The following is a 25,823-nucleotide window of genomic DNA, read 5'->3' on the forward strand; positions in this document are numbered from 1 at the left end:
TGGGGGGATGTGTAGCCCGGTGATGGGTATTAAGGAGGGCACGTATTGCATGGAGCACTGGGTGTTATATGCAAACAATGAATCATGGAACACTACATCAAAAACTAATGGTGTACTATATGGTGACTAACATAATAAAAAAAATTTCTTTAAAATTGAAAAAAAAATAATTACTTTGAAGGTAAATGGACTAAGTGCTCCAATCAAAAGACATAGGGTGACAGAGTGGATTAAAAAAAAAAAAGACCCATCTATATGCTGCCTACAGGAGACTCATTACAGAGCTAAAGACACATGCAGATTGAAAGTGGAGGGAGGGAAAAACATTTATCATGCAAATGGAAGTGAAAAGAAAGCCAGGGTAGTAATATATATCAGCCAAAATAGACTTTAAAACAAAGACTGTAACAACAGACAAAGAAGGACATCATATAATCATAAAGGGAATAATCCAACAAGAAGATATACCAATTGTAAATATTTATACACTCAACATGAGGGCACCCAAGTACATGAAACAACTATTAACAAACATAATGGAAGCAATCAATAGTAATACAATAATAGCAAGGAACTTAAAACACCCTACTTAATGGGTACATTATCCAAACAGAAAAAAATCAACAAGGAAACAGTGGCTTTGAATGACATTTTGGACCAGGTGGATCTAACATATATTCAAAACATCATAATAATGAAGATTAGAGCAGAAATAAATGATACAGAAACTAAAAAATAATACAGCAGATCAATGAAACCAGGAGCTGCTTCTTTGAAAAGATCAACAAAATTGATAAACCTCTAGCCAGACTCATAAAAGAGAGAGAGAGAGAAGAGAGAGAACCCAAATAAAGAAAATCACTAATGAAAGGAGAAATAACAACTAACACCACAGAAATACAAACAATTGTAACAGAATATTATGAAAACCTATATGACAACAAATTGGACAGCTTAGAAGAGATGGATAAATTCCTAGAAACATAACCTCTTTTTTTTTTTGAAGATTTTATTTATTTATTTGAGACAGAGAGAATGAGAGACAGAGAGCATGAGAGGGAGGAGGGTCAGGGGGAGAAGCAGACTCCCCGCCGAGCAGGGAGCCCGATGCGGGACTCGATCCCGGGACTCCAGGATCATGACCTGAGCCGAAGGCAGTCGCTTAACCAACTGAGCCACCCAGGCGCCTGAAACATAACCTCTTAAAACTAAAGCTGGAATAAATAGAAAATTTGAACAGACCAATTACCAGCAATGAAATTGAATCAGTAATCAAAAAAGACTCCCAACATACAAAAATCCAGGATCAGATGCTTTCACAGGCAAATTCTGCCATACATTTGAAGAAGAGTTAATACCTATTCTTCTCAAACTATTCCAAAAAATACAAGAGGAAGGAAAGCTTCCAAGTTCATTCTATGAGGCCAGTGTCACCCTGATACCAAAACTAGATCGAAACACCATACACATACACACACACACACACACGCACACGCACACACACACAAGAGAACTATAGGCCAATATCTCTGATGAGCATAGATGCAGAAATCATCAACAAAATATTAGCAAACTGAATCCAACGATACATTAAAAAATTCATACACCACGATCAAGTAGGTTTTATTCCTGGGATGCAAAGGTGGTTTAATATTAACAAAACAATCAACACGATACATTGCATCAATAAGAGAAAGGATAAGAACCATATGATCACTTCAATAGATGCAGAAAAAGCATTTGACAAAGTACAACATCCATTCATGATTAAAAAACCCTCAATAAAATAGGGTTAGAGGGAACATACCTCAATATAATAAAGGCCTTATATAAAAAACCCACAGCCAACATCATACTCAATGGTAAAAACCGGAGAGCTTTCCCTCTAAGGTCAGGAACAAGGCAAAGATGTCCACTCTCACCAATTTTATTCAACATAGTACTGGAAGTCCTAGCCTCAGCAATTAGACAACAGAGAGAAAGAAAAGGAATCCAAATTGGTAAGGAAGAAGTAAAACTCTCACTATTTGCAGATGACATGATACTGTATAGAGAAAACCCTAAAGATCCCACCAAAAAACTCCTAGAACCGATAAATGAATTCAGTGAAGTCACAGGATACAAAAATCAATGTACAGGAATCAGTTGCATTCCTATACACTAATAATGAAGCAGCAAAAAGTCAAATTAAGAAAATAATCTCATTTACAATTGCATCAAAGACAGTATGTGGGAATAAATCTAACCAAAGAGGTGAGAGATCTGTAGTCTGAAAACTACAGAACATTGATGAAAGAAATTCAAGATGATACAAAGAAATGGAAAGACATTCCAAGCTCATGGATTGAAAGAACCAATATTTTTGAAATGTCTATACTACTCAAAGCAATCTACATATTTAATGCAATCCCTATCAAAACACCAACAGTATTTTTCACAGAACTAGAACAAACAATCCTAAAATTTGTATGGAACCACAAAAGACCTCAGATAGCCAAAGCAATCTTGAAAAACAAAACAAAACAAAATTGGTGGTATCACAATTCCAGGTTTCAATGTGTATTACAAAGCAGTAGTAATTAAAACAGTATGGTATTGGCATAAAAATAGACACATAGATCAATGGAATAGAACAGAAAACCCAGAAATAAATCTGCAATTATATGGTCAATTAATTTTTGACAAAGGAGGCATGAATATACAATAGGGAAAAGACAGTCTTTTCAACAAATGGTGTTGGGAAATCTGGACAGCCACATGCAAAACAATGAAACTGGATCCCTTTCTTTGACCATACATAAAAATAATCTCAAAATGGATTAAAGACCTAAATGTGAGACCTGAAACCATAAAAATCTTTGAAGAGAGCACAGGCAGTAATCTCTCTGATGTTTGCTATAGCAAAATTTTTCTAAATATGTCTCTGAGGCAAGGGAAATAAAAGCAAAAATAAACTATTGGGACTACATCAAAATAAAGTCTATGCACAGTGAAAGAAACAATCAACAAAAGTAAAAGGCAGCCTACTTAATGGGAGATGATATTTGCAAATAACATATCTGATAAAGGGTTAGTATCTAAAATATATAAAGAACTGACACAACTCAATATCCCCAAACCAAATAATCCAATTAAGAAATGGGCAGAAGACATGAATAGACATTTCTCCAAAGAAGTCCTACAGATCACCAACAGACACATGACAAGATGCTGAACACTACTCGCCATCAGGGAAATGCAAAACAAAACTATAATGAGATATCACCTGACATCAGTCAGAATGGTTCTGGGCCCCCAATTCCCCTACTTCTTCATCTCCACTGGCCTCACCACCACTCTGTTTCTTCCAAGCTCCCCCAAAGCTATATCCTCGGTCTTATTACCACCTGAAATTGCTCAACTTCTGAAGTTTGAGATGCAATTACCCCCCTTTTGACCACAACCTCTTGGCACATGGTTCTCTGTCAATTACTCACTCTCCATGTGTTCTTGGACCTCAAAGAACTACATTTACCCCTGGCTCTTCTGCTCTTTTCATTTGCCATCTACCCCTCATCTTGTCACTTTTCTTTCTATGAAGCCTAGACTGTGCCCCATCATTCCAGAACCAAGTTCCTACGTCAAAACCCCAATTCTGGATCATTCAACTTTGTTTCCTGGCCAGGACTGCTGGCTTCTGGTAGGGAAAATAAACCATGAGTATGGATGCCCAATTATCGTCTCCCACCCCACCTGAGCCTTCCAAGTGGCTAGGCAATCCTACATTTCCCTTGTCAATGGTTTCTCTCATTCCCTATAGGTACTATTTCAGCTCTTCTCCCCTCCTCACTTTCTATTCCATCTCTCCCTCATGCTCAACCAATGAAATTCCCTTTTTCATAGAGAGAATTCACACAGGAATGGTCTCAATTTTCTGTGACCAAACTTGTAAACTTGCTGAAGACACACTCATTGTTTTCTCTCTACCTTCTGTTACAAAAGAGGGTAGGTTCTTCTTCTGGACTCTGGCCCATGTCTCTTACCAATTTTATAGATCTTAGCCCCTCCCTCCTTCTCCTAGGGCCTTATTTCATCCATTATACTCTCACTCACCTGTATCTTAAAAACGTTCTTTATGAAGAATTTCAAACTTATAGCGAAGAGTTATGTAACACACAGTCTGTTCTTACCATCTGCATCAGTTAGGGCTCTTAGTTACAAGCAAGAGAAACCTACTGTAGATGGTTTAGGGAGAAAAGAGGCTTAGTAAAGGATAATAAGATTACAGAATCTCCTAACACAGAGAACCAGGGCTAGAAGCCATGGAAGTAAGATCATTTCCAAATCGTGTCACCAGCCCAGTCCAGGAGATCCACTGTAGTCCATACTACTGATGTTGTGTATGACTGGTGGGGCCAACTTCACAAGCCCATGCCCCAGCTGCCAAAGAGGCTGGGGGAAAAAGTTTCTGGCTCCTACTTCGGGATTGTAGAGAATGCCCAAACAGAGGAGGGACGTTCAAAGATATCCAATAGACAAAAGGAATGTTGAATGTCCCCCACAGTCCATCCCCTGGCTGTCCAACACCTAATTACACTCTTCTTCCTTACTTCAAAACGTAAACCTCATCAGCAACAGCACTTCCATTAGCACAGTACAGCCATCCCTCCTACAGATAATAAATACATGGCCTTCTCTAAAGGGAATTTCAGGATCTACAGGATATGTGCAGACCTTATCTTGTTCCATCGTGAACCCGTCTTGATGTACTGGACCTGTGGATGCATTGAAATGTCAGCCATTTAACACATCCTATGTGAAAGAGTAAGGAAAGTCAACTCTGCCAGTTTTTAAGCTATTGTTTCTCAGCTCTGAACTCACCATTTTATACATGGCTGGGGCTCGAACTGGGACTCTGCAAACCATGTCCACACCAAAGTGCTGTCAATAGGAGCATCCCTGGGGGGCCGCAGGAGGGAGACGAGGCTTGTCACTTCCTGTCTGTGTGCCTTTCCCATCAATGTCAACCAGCAACACTTGTTCACCCTGGAAGCAGCAGTTGGTTCCAGTTCAGTCTTTTTCCTCATTCTCAGAACCAACTTCATCACTCACTCTCCCTTTCTTTCTCTCATGTGTGCGCGCGCGCGCGCACACACACACACACACACGACTGGGTCTCTCTCTCACACACACACACACACACACACACACACCCTGCTCTGTGATAATAGCCAAGCAACATGCTCTCCTCTGAAGTCTGGGTTCCACTTCCTTATCACCACTTCCCCAAGCTTCTAAATTGAATGAGTCCCAACCTCTTCCCTTTGTCCCCCCCCTCCCCAGGCCTGCAGAGGTGGGGCTCTGCTTCCTGCTGTTAATATCACTAGGTTATCCCATGTTCCCTTCTGCTTTTTCAGTATTCTGACACCCATTTAATTCTCTATATTCTGTCTGTTAGAAAAAGCCAACATGGTAGCCCTTGTTTCTGGTTGGTAATTAGAACTTCATTCCCCCACCTACTTCACGTTCCTTTTGTCCTCAGCTGGTCAAAATTCCTTACTCGGTGGGAATAATGCAAACTTTCATTGGGGAACGATCAGAACCATCACCAGTGGCCATGCCTATTTGGTTTGCTGGGAATGTGGGATACTTAGTGAAGGAAGGAAATCATGATTACCAACTACAACCTCATGACCTGTTCAGAAACAAGGACTCTAGGATTGTAACCGAACCCAAGTCTGTCTGTCCCATGCGCAGAGACAATCACTGAGACATCAAGTATGTAGCAAGGAAAGGGTTTGAGAGGCAGCCAGATGAGAAGATGGGAGGGCAAACCTCAAATCCACCTTACTTCTGGGAAGCTGGGAGAGTCAGGGATATTTAGAGGCAAACAAAAATGGTCTGGGTAAAAAGTTGCATCTGTGAATAGCCCTGTTAGCCCTTTCGTTGCTGGTTTCACTCCCCACTGTCTTTTGGTCATTCCTTATTCTAGAGGGAATTGGGACAATGACCATTCTAGTTATGACCTGCTGCAATTAAGTTCGAGGTTATAGCAATGGAATCTTTCTGCATTCATTTAGAAATATTCTTCAGTTCCAGGTTGAAAACCAACATTCTGCATTATCAAGATTTTTGTACTTTGGTTCTCCCTTGGGCAAACAGTCCCAATCCTGGTGTCATTGGCCATGGACAAGAGCTGATGGGTCACCACTGCATCCAGCTCTTTGCTGTTCTGTGTCCATAAAACTGCTTGCATCCATGACATCTCAAGGTCTGGATTTTCCAGTGGCAGATCCAGCAAATCTGGATGGCCGAAATAAATTTGTTCAATTATCCATATGCCTCTAGTGATCTTTGAGTGGCCTATGAAGCAACAGACATGAAGTTTGTCCAAACATGGGCCATTATAACAATTTTTCTGAAATTTATCTCAGGTTGTCCAGGTTCAGTTTGGAGTGCTTCAGGAAAATGTGGTTTTAGTTCTCATTGATTTCAAGTTAAGAGAATGGAAGAAAATTGGAAACCTTAGTTTGAAGAGTCATAGCCAGACATTTGAGAAAATTAGAATCCATTCCAAAGACAGCCAATCAGAACTAGAATCTAATATCCACAAAGGTGTTACTGAAGCAATTTCTCTAAAATCACCCTCATTTCCAAAGAAAGCCAGATTAAGCTAATTTGTTTGTAAAATAAATCCAATTTTAACAAACTTGGCCTAATTATTTATGTAAGTACAGCAAGAAGAGTGATTGGTCAGGCGCCTGGGTGGCTCAGTTAGTTAAGCTTCTGTCTTCGGCTTGGGTCATGATCCCAGGATCCTGGGATCAAGTCCTGCATCGGGGTCCCTGCTCAGCGGGGAACCTGCTTCTCCCTCTGCCTGCCGCTCCCCCTGCTTGTGCTCTGTCAAATAAATAAATAAAATCTTAAAAAAAAAAAGAATAGTGATTGGTCATATAGATTAGTTGGTTTTTAATCTGTTTTGCTGGAATTTCATAAGGAATTTCAGATTGAACTTTTAACAACCTCTTAAGGCTAAGAAACCAAGCCAAATACTTGTCACAGACTTCACCTGTGATACTGCTCTTCCTGAGATCCCCAAAATATCCTGAGGTTCCTGCACCCGCCAGAAAGTGACCTTCTTTACTCACCCGGTAAGGCTGCTGGGAACCCTGTAAGCAAGGTACGAGGCTGATTTTTCCATGGGGCTTCATTAGCTCCATAAAGGCAGTCTTACCCCTTAAAGCTGTCTAATCATATCTGAATCTATGCAGGTCTCTCTCTCTCTCTCTTTTTTTTTTTTTTAAGATTTTATTTATTTGACAGAGAGAGACACAGTGAGAGAGGGAACACAAGCGGGGCTCGATCCCAGGACCCTGAGATCATGACCTGAGGCGAAGGCAGACGCTTAACCACTGAGCCACCCAGGCGCCCCAATGCAGGTCTCTTTCAAATAGGACATTCTAGCCAAAAACTTGGTAATATAACCAGTGTTTCCAATTGTGTCCTGACATAAGGAGACCAGACTCTTATTGAACTTATGCAAATAAATACATTGCCATGAAAATATAATACTCACTGAGAGTTTCTGAATTCTGGAGGGAACAGGTAGGGAGAAAAGATAAAAGGTTTCATATTTGTTTACGAAGGAGTATTTTACCAGATTGCTGTAAGTGATAGCTTTAAATCTGGAAAAGCAAACATTAGAGAACAAGCAATGTTTCAAACAAGAGTCTGTTTGAATGCAGCCTTTCCATTAGTTTCAGAAATTCTAGTTTTAGGATCTTAAAGGTATCAGAGACCTGTATATGTCATTACAATGCAATTGACAAGGAAGTTCTGTGACCAACACTTCAATAATGGGAAGGACAAGTGACGACATTATGCCGGGATATATCAAAACCTTAGGAATTTTATATAATTCCTGGAACACTCATTGCATTCACTCATGGGTGCTAAAGAGCGTTTTTTAGCACTTACTTGACAATGCTTCCCATGTAATTTGACATGCCAAATAAACAAGTGTAAATAGTCAAGAAGGCTTCATTTAGAAGTTGAATTTTGAGAAATTTGTCTGAAACATCAGGTGTTGAAGCACATGTCTAAATAAGATTACAGATTACAAAACTTAATACTAAATTATGTATTTAGCCACGGTGGCAACAAGAGATTCTAAAGCCAAATGCAGAGGGTTACATAGTTGTTAACAAAACTTAGTTCCATTTGTTCATTGTTCATACATGTAATCTCTACACCCAATGTGGGGCTCAAACTCATGACCCCGAGATCAAGAGTCAGATGCTCTTCCAACTGAGCCAGTCAGGCACCCCTGAAACTTAGCTCTTTTAATAGAAGCTTTGTTTTTCTAGGCAGATTAAAAGATAAATTTTGTTTACAATTTAGACCAATTATCTAAGAAAAATGTCATTTTAACAGAGAAAACCCAAATTCCAATCTTATACCAATGTACATCTGATACTAAAACTCATTCATTCCAACAGGCTGACTTTTTAAAAAGGTGTGCAGTCTCATCTCTTTCTTGCCTAACTCCCATGTTGATATACTTATTGAGACAAGGACTTCCAGGATGCTGCATGGACCTGTGTTCTTGGGGAGGGTGCTGGGATGTGGACCAGTATCCCCATCAGGAACGAAGGACCCTAAGCTATAAGGACACTGCCATCAGGGATTGCCTTGACTGAAGATAGCTGCCTTGTCAAAGACATGCCCTCTTTGTGGGTAGCCACATCCAATGACTGTTCTAAAAACCCTAAATTTTGTCCCAATTTAGGTTCTTTTGAAACTTGTCAGAGAATCAGTTAGTCTTCTGTTGATTTTGTATCACTGCTCAATGTCTGCCTGATCCTGCTTATTCTCCCTTCTCTTCCCTAGGTGCTGATCACTTTTTTTTTTCTTTTTTAACATACTAGCTTCCATCATCTTCATCCTGACCATGCACAAAATTCCTTTCCAAAGATGCCTTCTCACAAACCTTCAACTTTCCTTTTTACATTCAGATTTTGTCCTAAGTTTCCCTCTTAAATAACCAGGCTCGCTTCCCTTGCTTACACAGTTTTCCCCTTATTTTCAATAGTCTTAACATTAAAATTTATACCTGTTTCTTTGTTCTTGGAATACCCATAAAACTTCACAAGGCATTAGACAAAGTTCTAAGGGTTTCTTTTTTTTCCTTTTCCTACAAATTTTACAATGGAGATAACAAGAACTTATTTAACTTTCAGTAAGCATGGGCAGAATAAGTTTTATATTTAATGCTGATAATTCTAAAGGCATGTCCATTTTAATTAAACCAACCTCAGCTTAGCTTTCATAGCAAATATTTTCCCAGATCATAAAACAGTTGTTTCTATCTTTGAATTAGAATGCCTAATTCTTATAAATGCTTACTTTTAATTAAATAGAGCTTTTATGAATTTTAGCAATACCATCCAGAGGTAGAGAAAATAGCTCACATTTACAACATACATGGACAAATACACAAACAGGATGCAAAGCAAATCTTAAAAGCTCAATTCCCAAATATCTCCCTTTTACAAAACAAATCTAATTGTAAGATGGTACTATAGCTTATGGACCCATTAATTGGTCATTCTTCTCCAGAGCCTAATGAATATTGTGGCCAAACAGTGTTGCAAAAAAGAAAAAAGATTGCCCAAATTTGGGGGATACAACCGAAGGGCAGCATGTAGGCATAAATTGTCATTTCCCATTTTCCAATTAGAACACAGCTAGTTTTATTCAAAGACACCAAAAGCTGAAGCAACAAACAAACCAAATGAAACCCAGAATACCTCTGTGAGCATTGGTACCTCCTCAAAAGTTGGGGTGTCACCAACTGAATCTATGGCTTCCTACTTTCTAGTTCCTCCCTAAAAGTCAGAGCTTCACCAACTGAATCAAACGGCTTCCTAATCAAACTTTTTTTAAGCAAACAAGAAAAAAGGCTAAGAGAACCCAAACCCCCTATCTGGAGGCAGCTGAATGGGAGGAAGAAATCAGCTCACCTGCTGTCACCCACCAAATGCTCACCAAGAGATGTCTGTCCAAACTGAATCCAAAAACTATTTTCTTGCCACAAGAGTTAAATTAAGCACCAAGAACTGGCAGAGTCCAGCTGGGGTGGGGCCACCGGGACAGTCCCAGAACAGACAGCCTAGGCAACCGGCTAGAGTGGTTATCAGAATCCCGTTCTTGGCTGGGGGTCGACAAACCACCGACAAAAAGCTCCTGGCTGGCGCGCCATATTTGTAATTGAATCCAAGTTTCTCGCCTGAAGCACAGCAAAAACTATTACTGAGACGTGGAGTATGCAGCAAGGAAAGGGTTATTCGGGAGGCAGCCAAACGAGGAGACAGAAGGGCAAACCTCCAATCTGCCTCCCTAAAGGAGAGTCAGGGATATTTCAAGGCGAATGAAAAAGGTCTTATTGGTCTGCAGCTGTGATTAGTCCTGTTAACCCTTTCCCCACCAGTTTCAGTATCTGCCCCTATTGCTGTAATTATGCATGTAAACTGTAGGGTTAAAGCCGAGACCAGTTAGCGGGGCCGTTCCAGCAATCCAGGTGAGGGATAACGTGGCTCAGAGCAAGGTGGTGACAGCGGAAGTTGTAAAAAGTGGGTGGCTTCTAAATACTTTATGAAGTAAAGCCAACAAGATCTGCTGATGCTTTTGATGAAAGGCGTGAAGGCAAGAGAAGTCAAAGATTACTGCAAGGGTTTTCACCTGAGCAACTGGACGGATGGAGTAGCCATCAGCTGCGCTGGAATCCAGGCATTAGGTGGAGAAGGTTGGAGGGGGAAGGTCATCAGTCCAAGTTTGGATTTATGGAGATTGAGGTATCCATTAGGTATCCAAGGGAAAATGATTCCTAAATCTTTGCCTTTGGGTCTGATTTCTCACCTCTGACTAGAACATGAATGCCTGATGTCGGCGCCCGTGTGTCTCGTTCTGGCACGCCTGGTGCTCAGCACTGTGCTCGGACCACAATCATCTCAGTAAATAGCTTTTGAATGAAAGGATGAAAAAAATAAACGAACAACTTCAGAGGTTTCTCACATGGGCCTAAGTCCATCTTACGCAGATCCCAAGCCCACAATTTTTCTCCAGACAGTAGAGGAGAATAAGAATTTTATTCTGCATGCCGTGCCTCATGTTCATTGGAAACCCATCTTATGACTTCATTCATTGTAGCTGAAATCTTTCTCCCTTGATGTGGAGAAATCCCTCACAGAGACAGGAGCTTCCTCTCTCCTGAGAGAAATTTACCCCAGCCCGAATTCAGCTGGACACTGGGTCAGATAGCTCTGGTGAGGCTGAGAGGACTGTGGGTACTCCACCTTTCTTCTCCCTTTAAATGTGGGTATGTTTTTGTGTTGTCCTTCCTCCTCTCAGAACACCTTATTTTGGGGCTTCCCTCTCTGTTCAAGTTCAAGTCCAAGTAATTACGGACCCCCTGCTGGTCACTCCTGATGGGGACCTCGGCCAGATTCAACCCCTCCCCGTGGTCCAGCACAGAACAGGAGGAGTTAATTTGGATCCTGTAGACGTTCACCCCAATTCAGCCACAGTTAGAGCCCCTGCATAGGTCTGACTTGGCGGTGAGCTGCCTGTCCCTCACCCTGGCTTCTGGTGCCACCCCCTGCAAGGAGACTTCCTTGACCCCCAGTTTGGGCTTATGAGTTCTCATTATGCAAGGAGAGACACAGAAGGGGAAGGGGAAGAGAAAAAACTCCTATATCTCCTCCTTTATGTTAAAGATACAAGAATACATGCACTCGATGGAAAATGAACATGTTTACTTATTTGGAATTGTTTTCCCTTTCAATTTTCCTCCACTCAAATCTGGGAAGCATAAGGTGCTTGCTAATTAGAGGTAACCATAGTTACCAAGTTGCCTTCACAATATATCTGAGAGTTCGTTTTTCTTGGTTTTAATTCTACAAAAAGCATTTCGCCTGCCAGTGGTGGTTCTTCTCTCTTCAGTTTCATCGGGTGATTTTCCAAACCCAAGAGACTTTTAGCAGCCATATTAACGGTTCAAAATGAAAATAATAAAAGAAACCACCCATTCTCAGAAAACAGTCCCATACCCTGAATTCTCTGGTTTTAAAATCTCAGCTGACTAGGTGGGATAACCAGCAGGTTGGCAAGGAGAAATGGGCCTGATTCCGCAGATTTCAACATGGGCACAACGGTTTCTTTGCCCAGAAGCTTGGCACCCAGAGGAGTGTGTGTTTTTTTAATTGTCCACTTGAGGGCGCTGTTGTCCTCTGTAAAGGTGAATCCAACCTCCTTTGTCCAGTTAGGTAAACTATTAAGCATGAAGAACCTTACTGACACAAGGGTTTCCAACTTGCCTCAGTGCTGGTTTGATGTCACTTAGAGACTGGCATCCTCGGGCAGCTGCCTGCCTGGCTGGTCCCTTAATTTAGCTGCCCTGCTTTCTCCCAGCCTCCACCTATTACCTGTCGCAGTTCCTGGTGCATTGCACCATGATTTTCTGAATCTCCCACCTGGCTGGGTTCTGTACCTACTACATCAACACAGTGCCTGGCACACAAGCACATTTCCGTGAATGTTGAGCCGCTGAAGGGTTCGTAACCGTCCACCCAAGTTGATACAAGAGAGCAGTTGAATCCCTTCCAAAATGGAACTTAGAGAAAGATCGAACCCATGGAAGTCATTCTGGCTGCAGTCCAGAGGTGTTTGGGAGGTAAGGCTTGAGCTACTGCCAAGTATGTCTGCTTCTATTTGCCCAGACCAGCACGTGAGCCGTGAAAAGGAAAAGGTAGAAAAGGTGCTAGTCTTGGAGCTTGGTTAGATGTAGCATTCCACATGTCAGCAATACTAGTCCTCTCTTGAGATTTTCCAAACCAGAAGCCTCTTGGGAGTCATATTAAACAATTCAAAATTAAGATAATAAAAAGCCACCCCTTCTTCGGGAATAGTCTGATGCTAGTAATGACTGGGTTTTAAATCTTCAACACATCTTGAGGTGATATCACATCAAGATCCTACAGTTCCAGCAGGAAATGCCAGACTCTGGCAGGCTGAGAGAAGGCAGAGGGAAAGTCCTGAAGGCTTTGGTGGTGCTTTTCTTAAGCTTAACACACTGGAGACTAGAAGCGGGGTCTAGGGCCCAGATAGCCCCAGGAGATGCCCTTTCATTCTGGCTTGAGGAATGAAAAAGGGAGCTCTTAATGCCCAAAGAGCATGGGCATTCCCTGGTTTTATCTTTCTCCTCTTCCTCTGTTCTCTCATGCCACAGCCCTCAGGCAGACCCACAGTGCAGTGGTGACTGTCAGTAATGTGGTAGGGCCAAATCCCTAAGGAAGGGGAAACTTGCTCTTCACAGAGAGGAACTGTGATCCCAAGAGAGTGAGGCCAGCCCCCATGGCTTTTTTCTCTCTCTCTGTTCTCCTGCCCCTGGGACCTGAATATGGGTTCAGATGTGGAAGCATGTGGCAGAACAGGGTACCAGAGCCCTGACTTTCTGAGTGGAGGACCCAAAAGGGGAGCTCCAGGGAACTGAAAAGTACAGGGGAGATTGCAGAGAGGGAGGAGCTCAGGAAAATGACTCTGTATCATTGTCTATGAACTCCTGAGCCATGTATGTCTGGATCAGGTCCTAATTAGCATAATGAAGATTTTGACAACTCAAGTGATGCATAGAGCACCACCCAGGTCCCACAATGGTGCACGCCTGAAATGGAGCCAAAGAGCAGTATAGCTTCATTGAAAGCTGAACTGTCATTGGAACCACAGCCCACAGCAGGGGGACTGGAACTTGCAGACTGAATCTAACCAGGTTGCACCTGCTAAAGCAAAAAATATCAACATTTTTTGGTAAGACTTAAACAACATCCAGAGTCTCATAATGTAATATTCAAATTGTCCAGGACACAATCCAAAGTTACTGAACATACAAAGAACCATAAAATTTTCAATCTTTCTCAGAAAAGACAATTAACAGACACCAAGGATGAGATTTCACAGATGTTGGAATTATCGAAGACTTTCAAGCCAGCTGTTCTGAAAGTGCTCAAGTAAACAATTGCAAACCTCCTTGAAACAATTGTTAAAATAGAAAATCTTCACAAGGAAATAGAAGATATCCATGGGAATTTTAGAACTGAAAAATACAAAAACCATACTAAGAAACTCAGGGGATGGGACTCATTAGCAGAATGGAAATGACAGAGAATTAGTGAACCAGAAGATTGATAAATAGAAATTATCCATTGTAAACCACAGAGAGAAAAAAAAAATGAACAGAGCCTCTGGGACATGTGGGACAACAAAAGGTTGAATGTTTGTTGCATCAAAATCCCAGGAGAAAAGAAAGAGTGTGATGCTGGAAAAATATTTGAAGAAATCATGATTGAAAACTTCCCCAAGTTTGGCAAAGGATATAAACTTATACATTCAAGAAGCTGAACAAATCCCAAACAGGATGAACTGAAAGAAATATGCACCCAAACACATCATAAACAAACTGCTGAGATCTTAAGACAAAGAAGATACCTTGAAAACAGCCAGAGAAAAATGACTCATTATCTGTAGGCGAGTCATGATTTAATACTGCAGGTTTCTCAGCAGAAACCATGGTAGCCTTAAGAAGTGATGAAGTATTTTGAATGTACAAAAGAAAAGAATTGTCAACCTGGAATTCTAAATCCAGTGAAAATATCCCTCAGGAAGGAAGGTGAAATAAAGATGTTCTCCAATGAAGGAAAACTAAGGGAATTCGTAGCAGCAGACCTGCTGTAGAAGAATGGATAAAGTTCTTTAGACAGAAGGGTGATGTTCTGGTTCCACCCCAGCAGCTGTGATGATGGCCCCCCTGTATCATCCCTACCCGGCGGAACCTAACGTAGCCAGCAGGTGTAAAGAATGGACTGCCCCGGTGACTCATGCTATCATTTTTCAATTTACAAAGTGAATGCAGAGACTTCAATATACAAAGTGACCTTCAGAGGCCAATGATGTTTCTGAAAACTGAGTAGAATAAAGGACTTGCACACTCAGGGGAGGCCGTACACCCACCTGGCTGGGGAAACTGCTGAATTTGATGATAACTGGCATCCAGGTCCCACAGAGAACTGTTGAGACCCAGTGAGAACAAAATGGTACCAGTGTGGCCCAGGGTCCCACTCTGAGGACAGAAGGTACCAGAAGACTCTAGACACTGGGCCTGAACCTGGGGGTGGGCACAGCCGCTGGAATGCTCTTAATCTCCACCAGCAGAGGTGACATCCTCAGGGAGCTTCAAGACCTTTAATGAGTAGGAGCCGAGGAACTGCAAAATGGCAGATGCAGTGGGTAGCTACACAAGTGATTGTCAAAATCATCTGGGGAGAGGTGGGGGTGTTTTCTTGGTAAAGATGGCTGAAGAACTAATTTTATGGCTTTTCTTTTGATTCTGTGTCTCTCTGTAGACTGGCACAATCTGGAAAACATGAGCTGTAGTTATTATAAGGATGATCTACAAAGAGTACAGAAGTTTGGAGAAGATGAAGAAAAATACCTGTGATCCTGTGACCCTCACCTGATTATCTTCATATTAAAAGGAAAATAAACCTAATGAGGTCAGAGGACCTTCTCACTTTGCATGGATCATAGTCATTTTCCATGTTCCTACACCATCTCGATCCTCATTAAATAACTGCTTAGTAGTCCACTAGCTGGTTGTGCATTCATTTCTTTAACAACTCTCACTGTGGATCATTTAGATTGTTTCCACTTCTTTGATATTCTGAGTAAATGCAACAAAACCCATCAACATTCTTCTTTTTCCTTCTTTGAAATTGCTCTATTCTTTCTGGATTTTAACTTACAGCAAAAGAAATAGGGCTGGACCTGTGTGTGTGTGTGTATGTGTGTGTTTGGGGTGGGGTATATTTTATTTTATTTTTAGAGAGGGAGGGAGGGAGAGAGAATCTTAAGAAGGCTTGCAGGATTGGGACAGCGTCCTGAGCTGGTGCTCACGAGACTCCTTGTACAGAGTCCTACAGCCCAGAGGAGGCCAGAAAATGTCCTTTTCCTTTCCCTTTCCTGCATTAGGAGGAACTGTGAAAGACTTTGAAACGAGCAAAGGGGATTAGTGGGTGTCCTTTCAGTGGGACGCTGGGCATGGATTGCATGCTGTTGAGGTCTGTGTTTCTGACTGGGCTACTTTGTAAGCCACAGAAAACTGGCAGTCCTGCAAATAATTCTTGTCTATAGAAACATCAGTGAATATTGTCCCCGAAAAATACAACCATTTTCTGTCCTGGGTAACAGGTTATTCCAAACATTACATTTTATTGGCCTAAAGATACAACCCAGTTTTGTGTCTATCAGCAAATTTATTTCGGCATTCTTGACTGCCTCAATGTGTCTGTCCTTCAGATTCTCCTTTGAAATGATATGACCTCTTACTGGTCTCTTTATTAATGAGTTAAATGACATCTTTGATGTGTGTTCATTTATATTTGTATGGCTCATGTCTTTTCTTTGAAAATGATATTTTACCATCCACTTCCCTGATGATTTACAAATTACTAATTCAGATCAGACCTTTGTCACCCATTCCCCACTGCTCATTTCATATTAAATTCCAAGTCTTTCACCGTCCCCCACCCCAACACACACACACACATACACACACACACACTTATTCCCATCTATACCCAAGATCCCCTGCACACCCAGAACAAAAACAGTGTTTTTTACAAGATGTGTGTGTTCTGCACTAAAAACATATGCATCTGGGTATTTGGCCAGGCTTGGACCCCTGAGATATGAAGCAGTCTTTGAGACCATATTGTAGGATCTGAATAAGGTAATGACCTCACGAGGGGACAATATAATGTGTTGTCTATTCAGAGTCTGTTTTACACTGAATGCTGACTTCAGTTCAAGTTAAAGAATTGCCAAGTCCTCTTCTTCTGAGGACTTTCCTGGCATCCTCTTTCTACTATCGAGGAAGCTGGCACTAAGGGTCTGCTGGGTAGCCCTGGGTCGAGGATGGCCCATCCAGGACTGGTTATAGATTTGCCAACATTCTTTCCAATGTCTGTTCCTTTGGGGGTGAATGTCCGGCTGCATCAGGCCACCTGGGGCCTTTGTTGGATAAAAACTTGAGATTCCTGGAAGCCTCGGCCAGGAGGCATGACAAGGCTACACTGTGGGTGGCTGGTGTCAGATTATCTCCAGGTGTCCCCTTGAAATAGTTTCTTTTACGGACCCCTACGGAGACCCAATGGAGGGATTGGCCCAAGGAAGGAGAGCTTCTGCTCTGAATAGCTACCAGAATCACCCAACATGCCCTGAAATATGTCTCTGAAATATGGTGAGACCCAGGGGATTGTAATCACAGGCTCCTCTCTAGACCACTGCCACCCCAAGTGTGGTCCAGGTTCCACCGTGCTGGTATCACCCGGGAGCTTGCTCAGGCCCACGGCCAGACTTGCTGAATCTGAATGTGTGGGTTACAAGATTCCTTGGTGATTCATATGCACTCCAGAGTCTGGAAGGGCTGGGGTGATAGAAGTCACACTACCTGGGAGCGATCAAGTCTGTGAATCTCGTTAGCTGGGGAACTGTGGGCCAGTCACTTCCACCTCTCAGGGCCTGTTTCCCCATCTGTAAGAGGACAATAACCTCTGTACCACAGGACCATGGAGAGATCCAAGGGACGTGAAAGCACTGACTGGCATTGCCCCATAATTTGTTTAAAGACCAAGAGAATCGCAAGGAAATCCTGGTATGGGATGGGGTTGGTATCCTGTGGGGATGGGCGGATGGAAGGCTCCATTCCAAGCTGCCTTTCTGGTCTTTACCCAGAAAAATGAGTGCTCCCTACAAGCGGGGCATGTTCTATTTTTGCAGGGGAGCCCTGCTGGGGCCCCAGGCCCAGGGTGGCCAGGGCTGGGCCATGGAGCTGACCCAGAAGGTCCTTTCACTGCCACTATGCCCAGCTGCAGAGAAGTTAGCCTGATGCCCGATCCTCGTCTCTCGAGCCTTCTCTGCAATCATCTATTGCAGGGATTTGTCCTTGGGTAAAATCCATGTATCAGGCTTCCCTCCTTGAAGGTCCTGAGGATTAAATGGAGCCCTTTGTGCTCGATAGACACAGGGAACAAGGGGGCAGAATGAAATCATTTTAATAGCATAGCAACACTTTAGGACCAGGCGTCACAGACGAGGAAAATGTTTTGTCTTCCATTCGTACAAGTCTGGTGAGGCGTGAGGTTGCCCTGGACAATCTTACAGACATATTTTTCACACTGAAAACTTAATAAATAGATACTTAAAATATCAAACTTCAGAGACAATGAGTTATGAATTGTGATTGTTTTCTTATTCTGCCTCATCTGAGCCAGGAGGTCGCTTCCTGGCATGTTGACAAAGGCGGGGTCCCTTAGGAAGGGTACTCATACTCCTCAGCACTGCGCCGGCCAAAATCCATCCAGCCCATGTAGTCCCGGTCGCTTATCCTGTGACTGGGGTCCAGGCTTTGCAGGTTCTTAATGATGGACATTTGGCCAGAAGGAGCTACAAGGGGCAGGGGAAAGAAAACAAGGCCATTATATTTAAGAGCATTGTTAATTCAATCTGTAAAGGAGAACAATGAGAAAAGCCAGACAATACGTAACAGGCACCTTCTTAAAGGTATCAAAGAGTTATCAAGTACTGGGATTGCTGGACCAAAATCTAAGAGAAGGACCCAGGTCTGGGAAAACAGGGTAATATTTACTAGCGATGGGTATGGCTTTCAAATTGTAAGGATTTAAGTGGATTCACTGACTGGGACCTGCCTCAGTTTCCCTGCTCCTAGGGGTGTTTTCTCTTATGTAGCTGGCCCTCAGCAGATGCCAAGCAGGAGTTTCCTTGGTACTTACCCATTTCTGAAGTTTGCCCCTCAAGATCCCGAGCATACCTGAGTACTCTTGTTAAGGTAACACAATTACAATATTTTGATGTTAGAATGGTTTAAAAAAAATGGAGTCAAGTCCCATTGCTAGACAAATACTGTTTAGAAATTAATTTGAAAGCTACCTTCTTTTTAAAAAATGATACTGAGGAAAAGGCACACTGTTAGAGTAAAATCTTACATCAGTTAACACTCAAAGAAGAGTGGGCAGAGAGGTAATAAGGAGGTTATTTCATTTATTCCTTTTGTTTTTTTTTAAAAGATTTTATTTGTTTATTTGACAGAGAGAGACACAGCGAGAGAAGGAACAAGCTGGGAGAGTGGGAGAGGGAGAAGCAGGCTTCCTGCTGAGCAGGGAGCCCGATGCGGGGCTGGATCCCAGGACCCTGGGACCATGACCTGAGCTGAAGGCAGACGCTTAATGACTGAGCCAACCAGGCACCCCATTTATCCCTTTTGACCAAAATGCAATAACTGAATGAGCAATGGGCCTTTGGGGATGGGAGTGATGTCCTCAGGAACAGGATGGTTCTCGTGTGTCATTCACATTGAGGGAGCAGGGACATGAAGAAACAGTTCCTTTAGAGAGATGTGACATACTCTTAGCCCACAGAGCACAGACAGTGGCTTTCTGGCTATGAAATCAGTATAGTGCCTTCTTCTGTGCAAGCTAAGAGACAAGAAAGGTCCCTCAGGGACCTCAAAGGGCAAAGCCCAGGAATTCTAAGAGCAGCGTGGTGGAGATCGCTCCATGGAGCCACTGTGTCCCCATTGCTTGTGATGCTGGCATCCAGCCCTACTGTATGAGGCTGCCCTTGCCAACTCTTGCCCACAGGCTGCAAAGAGTCAGACCATGGCTTATTTGTTGATAAATGACCTTGCAGGAGCAGCTCCTCTGTCTTACTGGATGACCAAGTAAAACTAGCTACATTAAAACCCAGAACAATTATACAGAGCAATGTCCCCAACCGTTCTTCTCCCCCCACCCCCACCTCAATCCCTTCCCAGCCTTGGAATCAAGAGTCAATCCAGCACATTCCAGCCCTTTTGCAGGTATCTCCAGCCTACGCAAAAGGCAAACAGACCTGGCTGTTGAATTGTTCAACATTTTTCAGGTGAAATATTAGTCCTTGCATTCAAAAAAACCTTGCAGATCCAGTTAGTTGTACACAGTTACGGAAATATGGCCCATCCTTCTTCCTGCTGCTGCTGAATGCCCCCACCAAGGGCTGGGCACGGCCCCAAGTTCCAGTTAATGAAGGCAAAGTGGCAGCTTCGATGTATGCAAGCAGCCCGGGTTGTGTGTGTGTGTGGGGGGGGTGGGGGCACCACGTTTTCAGCCCTGGTAGCTGTGCTGGTTACGCATTCCACGTGCAGTGTGTGCATTTACCAGGGTCCTCACTCACTTCCCCAGGGCGACACAAAGTAGGAACCACTACTGGTTTACGGAACTGAATCGAAGGGCCTGGCTCCTTTAGACTTTGAAACCCCAAATGGGCAGTACAGCTGGGAAGCTGAATGGCTCCCAGACCTTCCGGAGAAGGCAGGGTTTGAACAGACGGTGAGATGTGCAAAGTCACGTAGGTGATACATTCTCCCCGGCTGCCACACTGACAACGGGAGGCTAAGGGAACTTACTAAGTAGGGCTTCTGTGAGGACTAGCAGACCTACAAATGTTACAGATGTAGAATTAGAGCTTCGCTGGGCGTGGGGCGGGTGTATGTTAGATGCCCCCTGCCCCCAACAGACCTGCTTCCCCTCAATCCCCAAAAGCCCTGCCGACCATTCCTGATGATAAACTCTTGAGCACTCCTCAACGAGTACATGAGCGTGTTTAGAATCTTTAAGCCTAAGTACTATAGTGGGGTAGATAACCAGTATGATCTCAGAATATGTAAAATAGTCAAAGAAACTGTACAGGTATAAATATTTATTCCTGGTTCATATTTGTCAAAGAGAAGAGTGTGATTATTTTCCACCTAGTGCTCATCGTGGGTGTCGGCAGCTGAAGTACCTAAGGCTGCCATTCCCATGTGGGCTTGTTTGGCACAACCTTCTGAAGGCAAAGGGAGAAGGTGGCTGAGAAGAGATGCTGGGAAGAAACTGCCAGCTAAGATTTGTAGTGTAACGCCACTGTCAAGTGTCTGTTCTAGGAAATTAGTTTGGTAACTGGCTTCTTTCCCAGACCTGTTTCTGGTGGCTCTTTCCTGAAGGTGGGGAGGTGGTTCCAGATTATGGCTCAATGAAAAACCTGTGATATTTCAGACTGGTCTGGCTGAAATTCAATCTACATCCAAGGACAGATATTAAATTACTTTGAGACAGACAATCAATAGGAACTCAAAAAGTTTTCAGATTTTTCTGTCATCTGACTAATATTTCCACATCTCTCAATTTAATTAGCCAGAGAGCAAAACAGAAGATGGTAGCTGGGACAATTTCCCAAAGAGAGGACAAAATATAACAAATCATCTTCTGTTGTTGTTGTTGTTGTTTCCTTCTGAATTCCCCTGGTCGAAAAAGTTCCGATCTTACCTTCATATGAAACCATCAGAGGCTCTGGAAAGCCAAGCCCATCGTTTTCTCCTTGTCTAGTCAAGCCATGAGCTAAGGTTCAAATCCAGGCCCTGACAGATTGGAGGGTAAGAGAGCCTCCTGGGAAAGGAGCCCACCTCCCACCCTTCCCAGCAGCATTTGCTGTCGTTTACTGTCCGGCTGTGTTGGTCCAGTTTAGCACACTGCCCCACAGCCCGTGTGTTCTCCATCAGTGCCCCTGTGGATCAGGTTGGTAGACAAAAACTACCCAAGTCCCAGTCATGGTTCCTAAGGACCCTACAGACGCATGAGCCTCCCTCTGAATCTCACAAAGAGCTAGAAGGGCCCTCGGGGAATTCTAGCCTCATCCCTGCTTTACAGGTGAGACAGGCCCAGGACAGGGACAGGCTGTCAGTATGTCACCCAGCTAGTGAGCCACTGAGTCACCTTATTCCCGGAGACAGACTTTTGATGCTGAGAAACCTGGCTTGCGCGCTTCTGCGGCAATTGGGATCATGTCTCCAAGAGCAAAATAAAAACAAACAGGTCTCTTGAGTAATCATTTTAAATCACTGCCAAGGACAACTCAAAATTGCTACTGATTCTTTCCTCCTGTTATGTCCTTTGGTGAAAACTGACACATTGTCACTGCTTTTTCAACTGTTGTAGTCTGAACTCAAGAGCTTTCTCAGCATCGATCCCTTCCTGGTAGGGGTTTCCAAGTGTCACTATCTGGATGGCTCCTGGTTCCTCCGCATTTACAGTATTAGGTATTTAGTAGATCTGCAAACCCTTTTAGAGTCCGTAATTTGCTCGGTAATTATCTTTTAATGTCTTCATAATATGGCGTTGAATTTAAACAGCAACACGTGCCAAAAACTAGTGTCGAGAAAGCTTTTTTTAAAAAGGTTTTCCTTAATTAATTAAATCCTCCACCTCGCTCTCAATTTGCTACAAAGGACGTCCAGAAAATCGTACTGTCCAGCGCAGTGCAGTTCGGGGGGGAGAGGGGAAGAAAGTGAAAAACCTTTCAGCTTAACGCATCGCCTTGTGTTTCCTTCCCCAGGGTTACCCGCCTCCATCAGCCAGACGCTAGGGAGGAGGGACAGGATTGGGAGGCCCGCGCGGGGTCAGAAGTGACGGATAGGGACCCTACAGATGAATGAGCATCCGTACCTTTCCGGGCCTGCTGGATGTACCTGGCCAGCAGCGCGCCCAGGTGCGCTCGGGACTCGCCGTCCACCTTCTGCACTGCCCTCAGCTGCCTCCGGGGCGCCTCCTCCTCCTCCTGCTGCGCCCCTGGGCCCACCGGGTCCGCCGCAGGGACCGGCTGCGCCAGGGCGCCGGCCGCCAGGACCGCCAGCAGCACGCACAGGCACACGCCGCCGTTCATGGCTGCGGAGAGCAAAGGGGAGGGGACGTGAGCGAAAAGGTGGGGGGATCGCGGGCTCTCGCGGAGGCTCAGGGCACCCGGGGTACGGAAAAGGGGGCTCAGTCCAAACGCGCGGGGCCCCAGGTCCGCCACACTGGTGCACACGAGGGCTCGCCAGGCGCCGACGTGAGCCAGGTGGCCACAGCGCGCGTGTCCGGACACAACCCGTTTGTCTTTTGGGTGAACCACACCCCGTGCCCGGGGAAGCGGACAGAGACCCTGTCTTCTGCCCTGGCTAGCAGAGAAATGTCTTCTGTTTTTCTTTCGTTTCAGAAAGTGGTTAGAACGTCTGTCTTCTAACTGGAAAAGCGAGAGATTAAAGCTGGAAAAATAATCTCAAGAGAAGACTCCGTGGGAGAAGCGAGACCCTTGATAGCTAAGAAGCTTTCAATGGGGGAAATAAAGGGTGAAAAAAAAAAAAAAAAAAAGCACAGCTTAAAATGAGGGAACAAAAAAGAAAAAGAAAAGCCATATTTAGAAAGTTTCTTTAAGGTGCATATGGGAATTGGCAATAAACTACTATGCAGAACACAGGAAAGGCTTTTTAAAAATCAGAAGTATGCTAAAATAAATAAATCTTCAAAAAAAAATGTTGTCAGAAGTATGCGCTCAGTTTTCTGTCCTTGGCAAAGCGCTGCAGGCTTTTAGATGCACCAGCAGATAAGACACCCGCACGTTTCTATCCCCAAAGCCTTGAATTTTTCTGCAATATTTAGAAAATGAATTTAAATCTTAAAACCTCTTGATAGTTTATTTGAAGAGACTGCAAAGTACGCTGCACCTCTGTGTAACATCAAGCTAATCCCAAATTGCATGCTAATCCTAGCAAATAGATAGTCCAGCCTTGCATGCGGACGAGAACAAAGCAGGCGCTTTGAAGTCTCCTAAGCAGCTCTACCCACCCAGACCTCCCTGTTGTTTCTGACTTCAAGAAATGTCTTTCGAGCTGGGAAGAAGACACAGAAAACAGAAAAATAAAATGGAAGGGGCACAAAACTGAAGACAGCATTCTCAAGCCAACCTGACACTTGGATCCCCCGCGGGAATGCGGGGAACCTACCTTCGGAGTAGGACTCAGCGGGCTTCGCGTGCGTTTCGACAGGAGTGGCGGGGGAGCTGAGCCAAGTTCAGGTGGGCCGGCAGGACGCTGCCTCTTAAATAGCCCCTCCCGGCGCTGTCAGCCAGTAATCTGTTTACCCAGCGTTGACGCAGACCGGCAGCAACACGTGCTCAGAGGGCGGCCACTGGGACGACAACCGATTGAAGTGGCTCCTGGGGGAGAGGGGGCAATGGCCCAGTGGAGCTGGGTTAACCCCTCGCAGGCGGGGTGTCCCGTGCCCAGCCCCCCCTCTCTGTCGGAGGAGCATCCTCTCCCAGCTCCGTCCCTCTCCCTCTCCCATTCCAGGGTGGGAAACCTGGGTGTCGGGAATATCCTTCAGGTTGGAGAAGCTGCCCAAGTTTAGTCCGCTTTGGGGACTGGAGGGGCCGGAAAGGAAACCCGGAGTAGGGCGGGGGGCGGGGTGTCAGCAAAGTGTAATTCGGAGCTGGAGGGGGTGTTAGCCCCCCTCAGAGCATCCCAGGTAGCTCTGGTTTTTTTGGACCAGTGAGTGGGCTTCCTGGGGGAGGGAGGGGTCTTCACTTTCTGCTCGGCCCCATGAAAAGCCCTGGAGATTCTCCAGGACTCCGAGGGCAGGTGTTCCCGGGTCAGTGAAAGGGCTCCGGCCGCAGCTGGTTCTTGGAGCCCCGGGCCTCTGTTCACGCAGCTGTAAAGTGAGGATGACACCCCAGGACTTTGCTCAGAGTTTGGGAAAGGGCTGTGTTTTCCTCGGGGCCAAATTACTCCTGCTCGCGGCGCGCGCGTCTCCTGGTCGCCAAGTGGCGCCAGCGAGTGTCCCAAAGAGCTCTCTCTCGGTGTTCCCCTCCGGCAGCGGCATCAGCCCCTCCCACCTGCCTCCAGTCGGGGAGCACTCACACCCAGGCCGGATCCCCGCTCCAGCGCCGGCTGCTCGGCTTCGGCTTGAGGACCTCGCCCTGGTCACTCACCGCCCGCAGGGGGCAGGGGAGGCGCCGAGGCCGTCCTGCGTCCTTCCCAATGCCATCGCGCCCCTGACTCCCGAGCCAGGCGACCCCTGCCGGTGCGCCGTGGTGGCCAAAGCCGTCTCGGCCCTGAGGCCGTTTGGGTGGGTGCTCGAGTTCGCCGCGTCTCCGCGAAAGGCACTGGCAATCCCATTTCACAGACGGCAAACCGAGGCGCGAAGAGCTGCGCCTAGCGGAGGCTCCACCGCCTGGCCCTGGCCGCCTCGCGCACTGAGCCTCCCAGCCCGAGACCTCCGGGTCGCATCCATCCCTCCTCCCGTCCCGGAACCCTCCATTCCCTCAAGAAGCATTTGGAAGTGCTTCTTTCAAAACTGGCACCTGAACTCAGCAGTGGGGGTCCCGAGATGGCCGGACCGCGAAGACTCTCTTGCGGAGGTGGGGGTCGGCGTGGCGTGGTGGCTGGGGAAGCTTGGCGGGGAGACACTTCTGGTTGCATCCCCTTTTCTAAACTCTAGAGGCTGCTGTATTTCTGCAACCGACAGGCAACATTTCTGAAACAGCTACAGATAAAATGTTTTCCAGTGGTTTTCCCACGAGGCTGCTAAGAGTTGTGCAGTTCAGTTGGAGAAACCAGTTTGATTTGTGACTGTGGCCAAGACATTTCTGGGAACATAAACTTGTTATAAGACAGAATCACCTAAACGGCTTGTTCAAACACCTCCAGAGTTTTTAATTCTGAAGTGGGGCCCAAGAATCTGCATTTCTAACAAGTTCGCCAATGAAGCGCCTGCTGGTGGGCCCCTGACCACCCTTCGAGAACCACTGCTATAGAATTTCCCTATGGTAAGCCAGTGACTTAATGCCCTTCCTTCCATCCATTTAATTAATATGTATTTATTGAACAC

General features: G+C 44.7%; 1 protein-coding gene and 1 long non-coding RNA gene across 2 annotated transcripts in view; both read right to left on the reverse strand.

Annotated features, from left to right (window-relative positions):
• Positions 1-4,918, reverse strand: part of LOC145722361 (uncharacterized) — a 13,804-nt gene extending 8,886 nt beyond the window's left edge. The window contains exon 1 of the long non-coding RNA XR_014146578.1: positions 4,861-4,918. This is a non-coding gene — a long non-coding RNA (uncharacterized LOC145722361). The remainder of the gene's footprint in view (positions 1-4,860) is intronic.
• Positions 4,919-18,127: 13,209 nt separating this feature from the next.
• Positions 18,128-25,467, reverse strand: CCK (cholecystokinin). The gene is made up of 4 exons (XM_031016985.2): positions 25,297-25,467; positions 23,942-24,153; positions 22,626-22,844; positions 18,128-18,534 (listed from the first exon to the last, which is right to left on the reverse strand). Exons 3-4 carry the CDS (start codon positions 22,840-22,842, stop codon positions 18,401-18,403), a joined length of 351 nt encoding a protein of 116 aa, XP_030872845.1. The 5' UTR covers positions 22,843-22,844; positions 23,942-24,153; positions 25,297-25,467; the 3' UTR covers positions 18,128-18,400.
• Positions 25,468-25,823: the final 356 nt, after the last annotated feature.

This window comes from Leptonychotes weddellii, chromosome 1 (genome assembly GCF_054177405.1).
Source record: "Leptonychotes weddellii isolate Sample4059 chromosome 1, ASM5417740v2, whole genome shotgun sequence".
NCBI classification, from domain to species: Eukaryota; Metazoa; Chordata; class Mammalia; order Carnivora; family Phocidae; genus Leptonychotes; species Leptonychotes weddellii.

Excerpts from the sequence above, each read along its gene's own strand:
- CCK (XM_031016985.2), bottom strand. The coding sequence starts at position 22,842 with ATGAACGGCGGCGTGTGCCTGTGCGTGCTGCTGGCGGTCCTGGCGGCC. Across the intron at positions 18,535-22,625 it reads CATCCAGCAGGCCCGGAAAG|CTCCTTCTGGCCAAATGTCC; the intron begins GTACGGATGCTC and ends TGCCCCTTGTAG.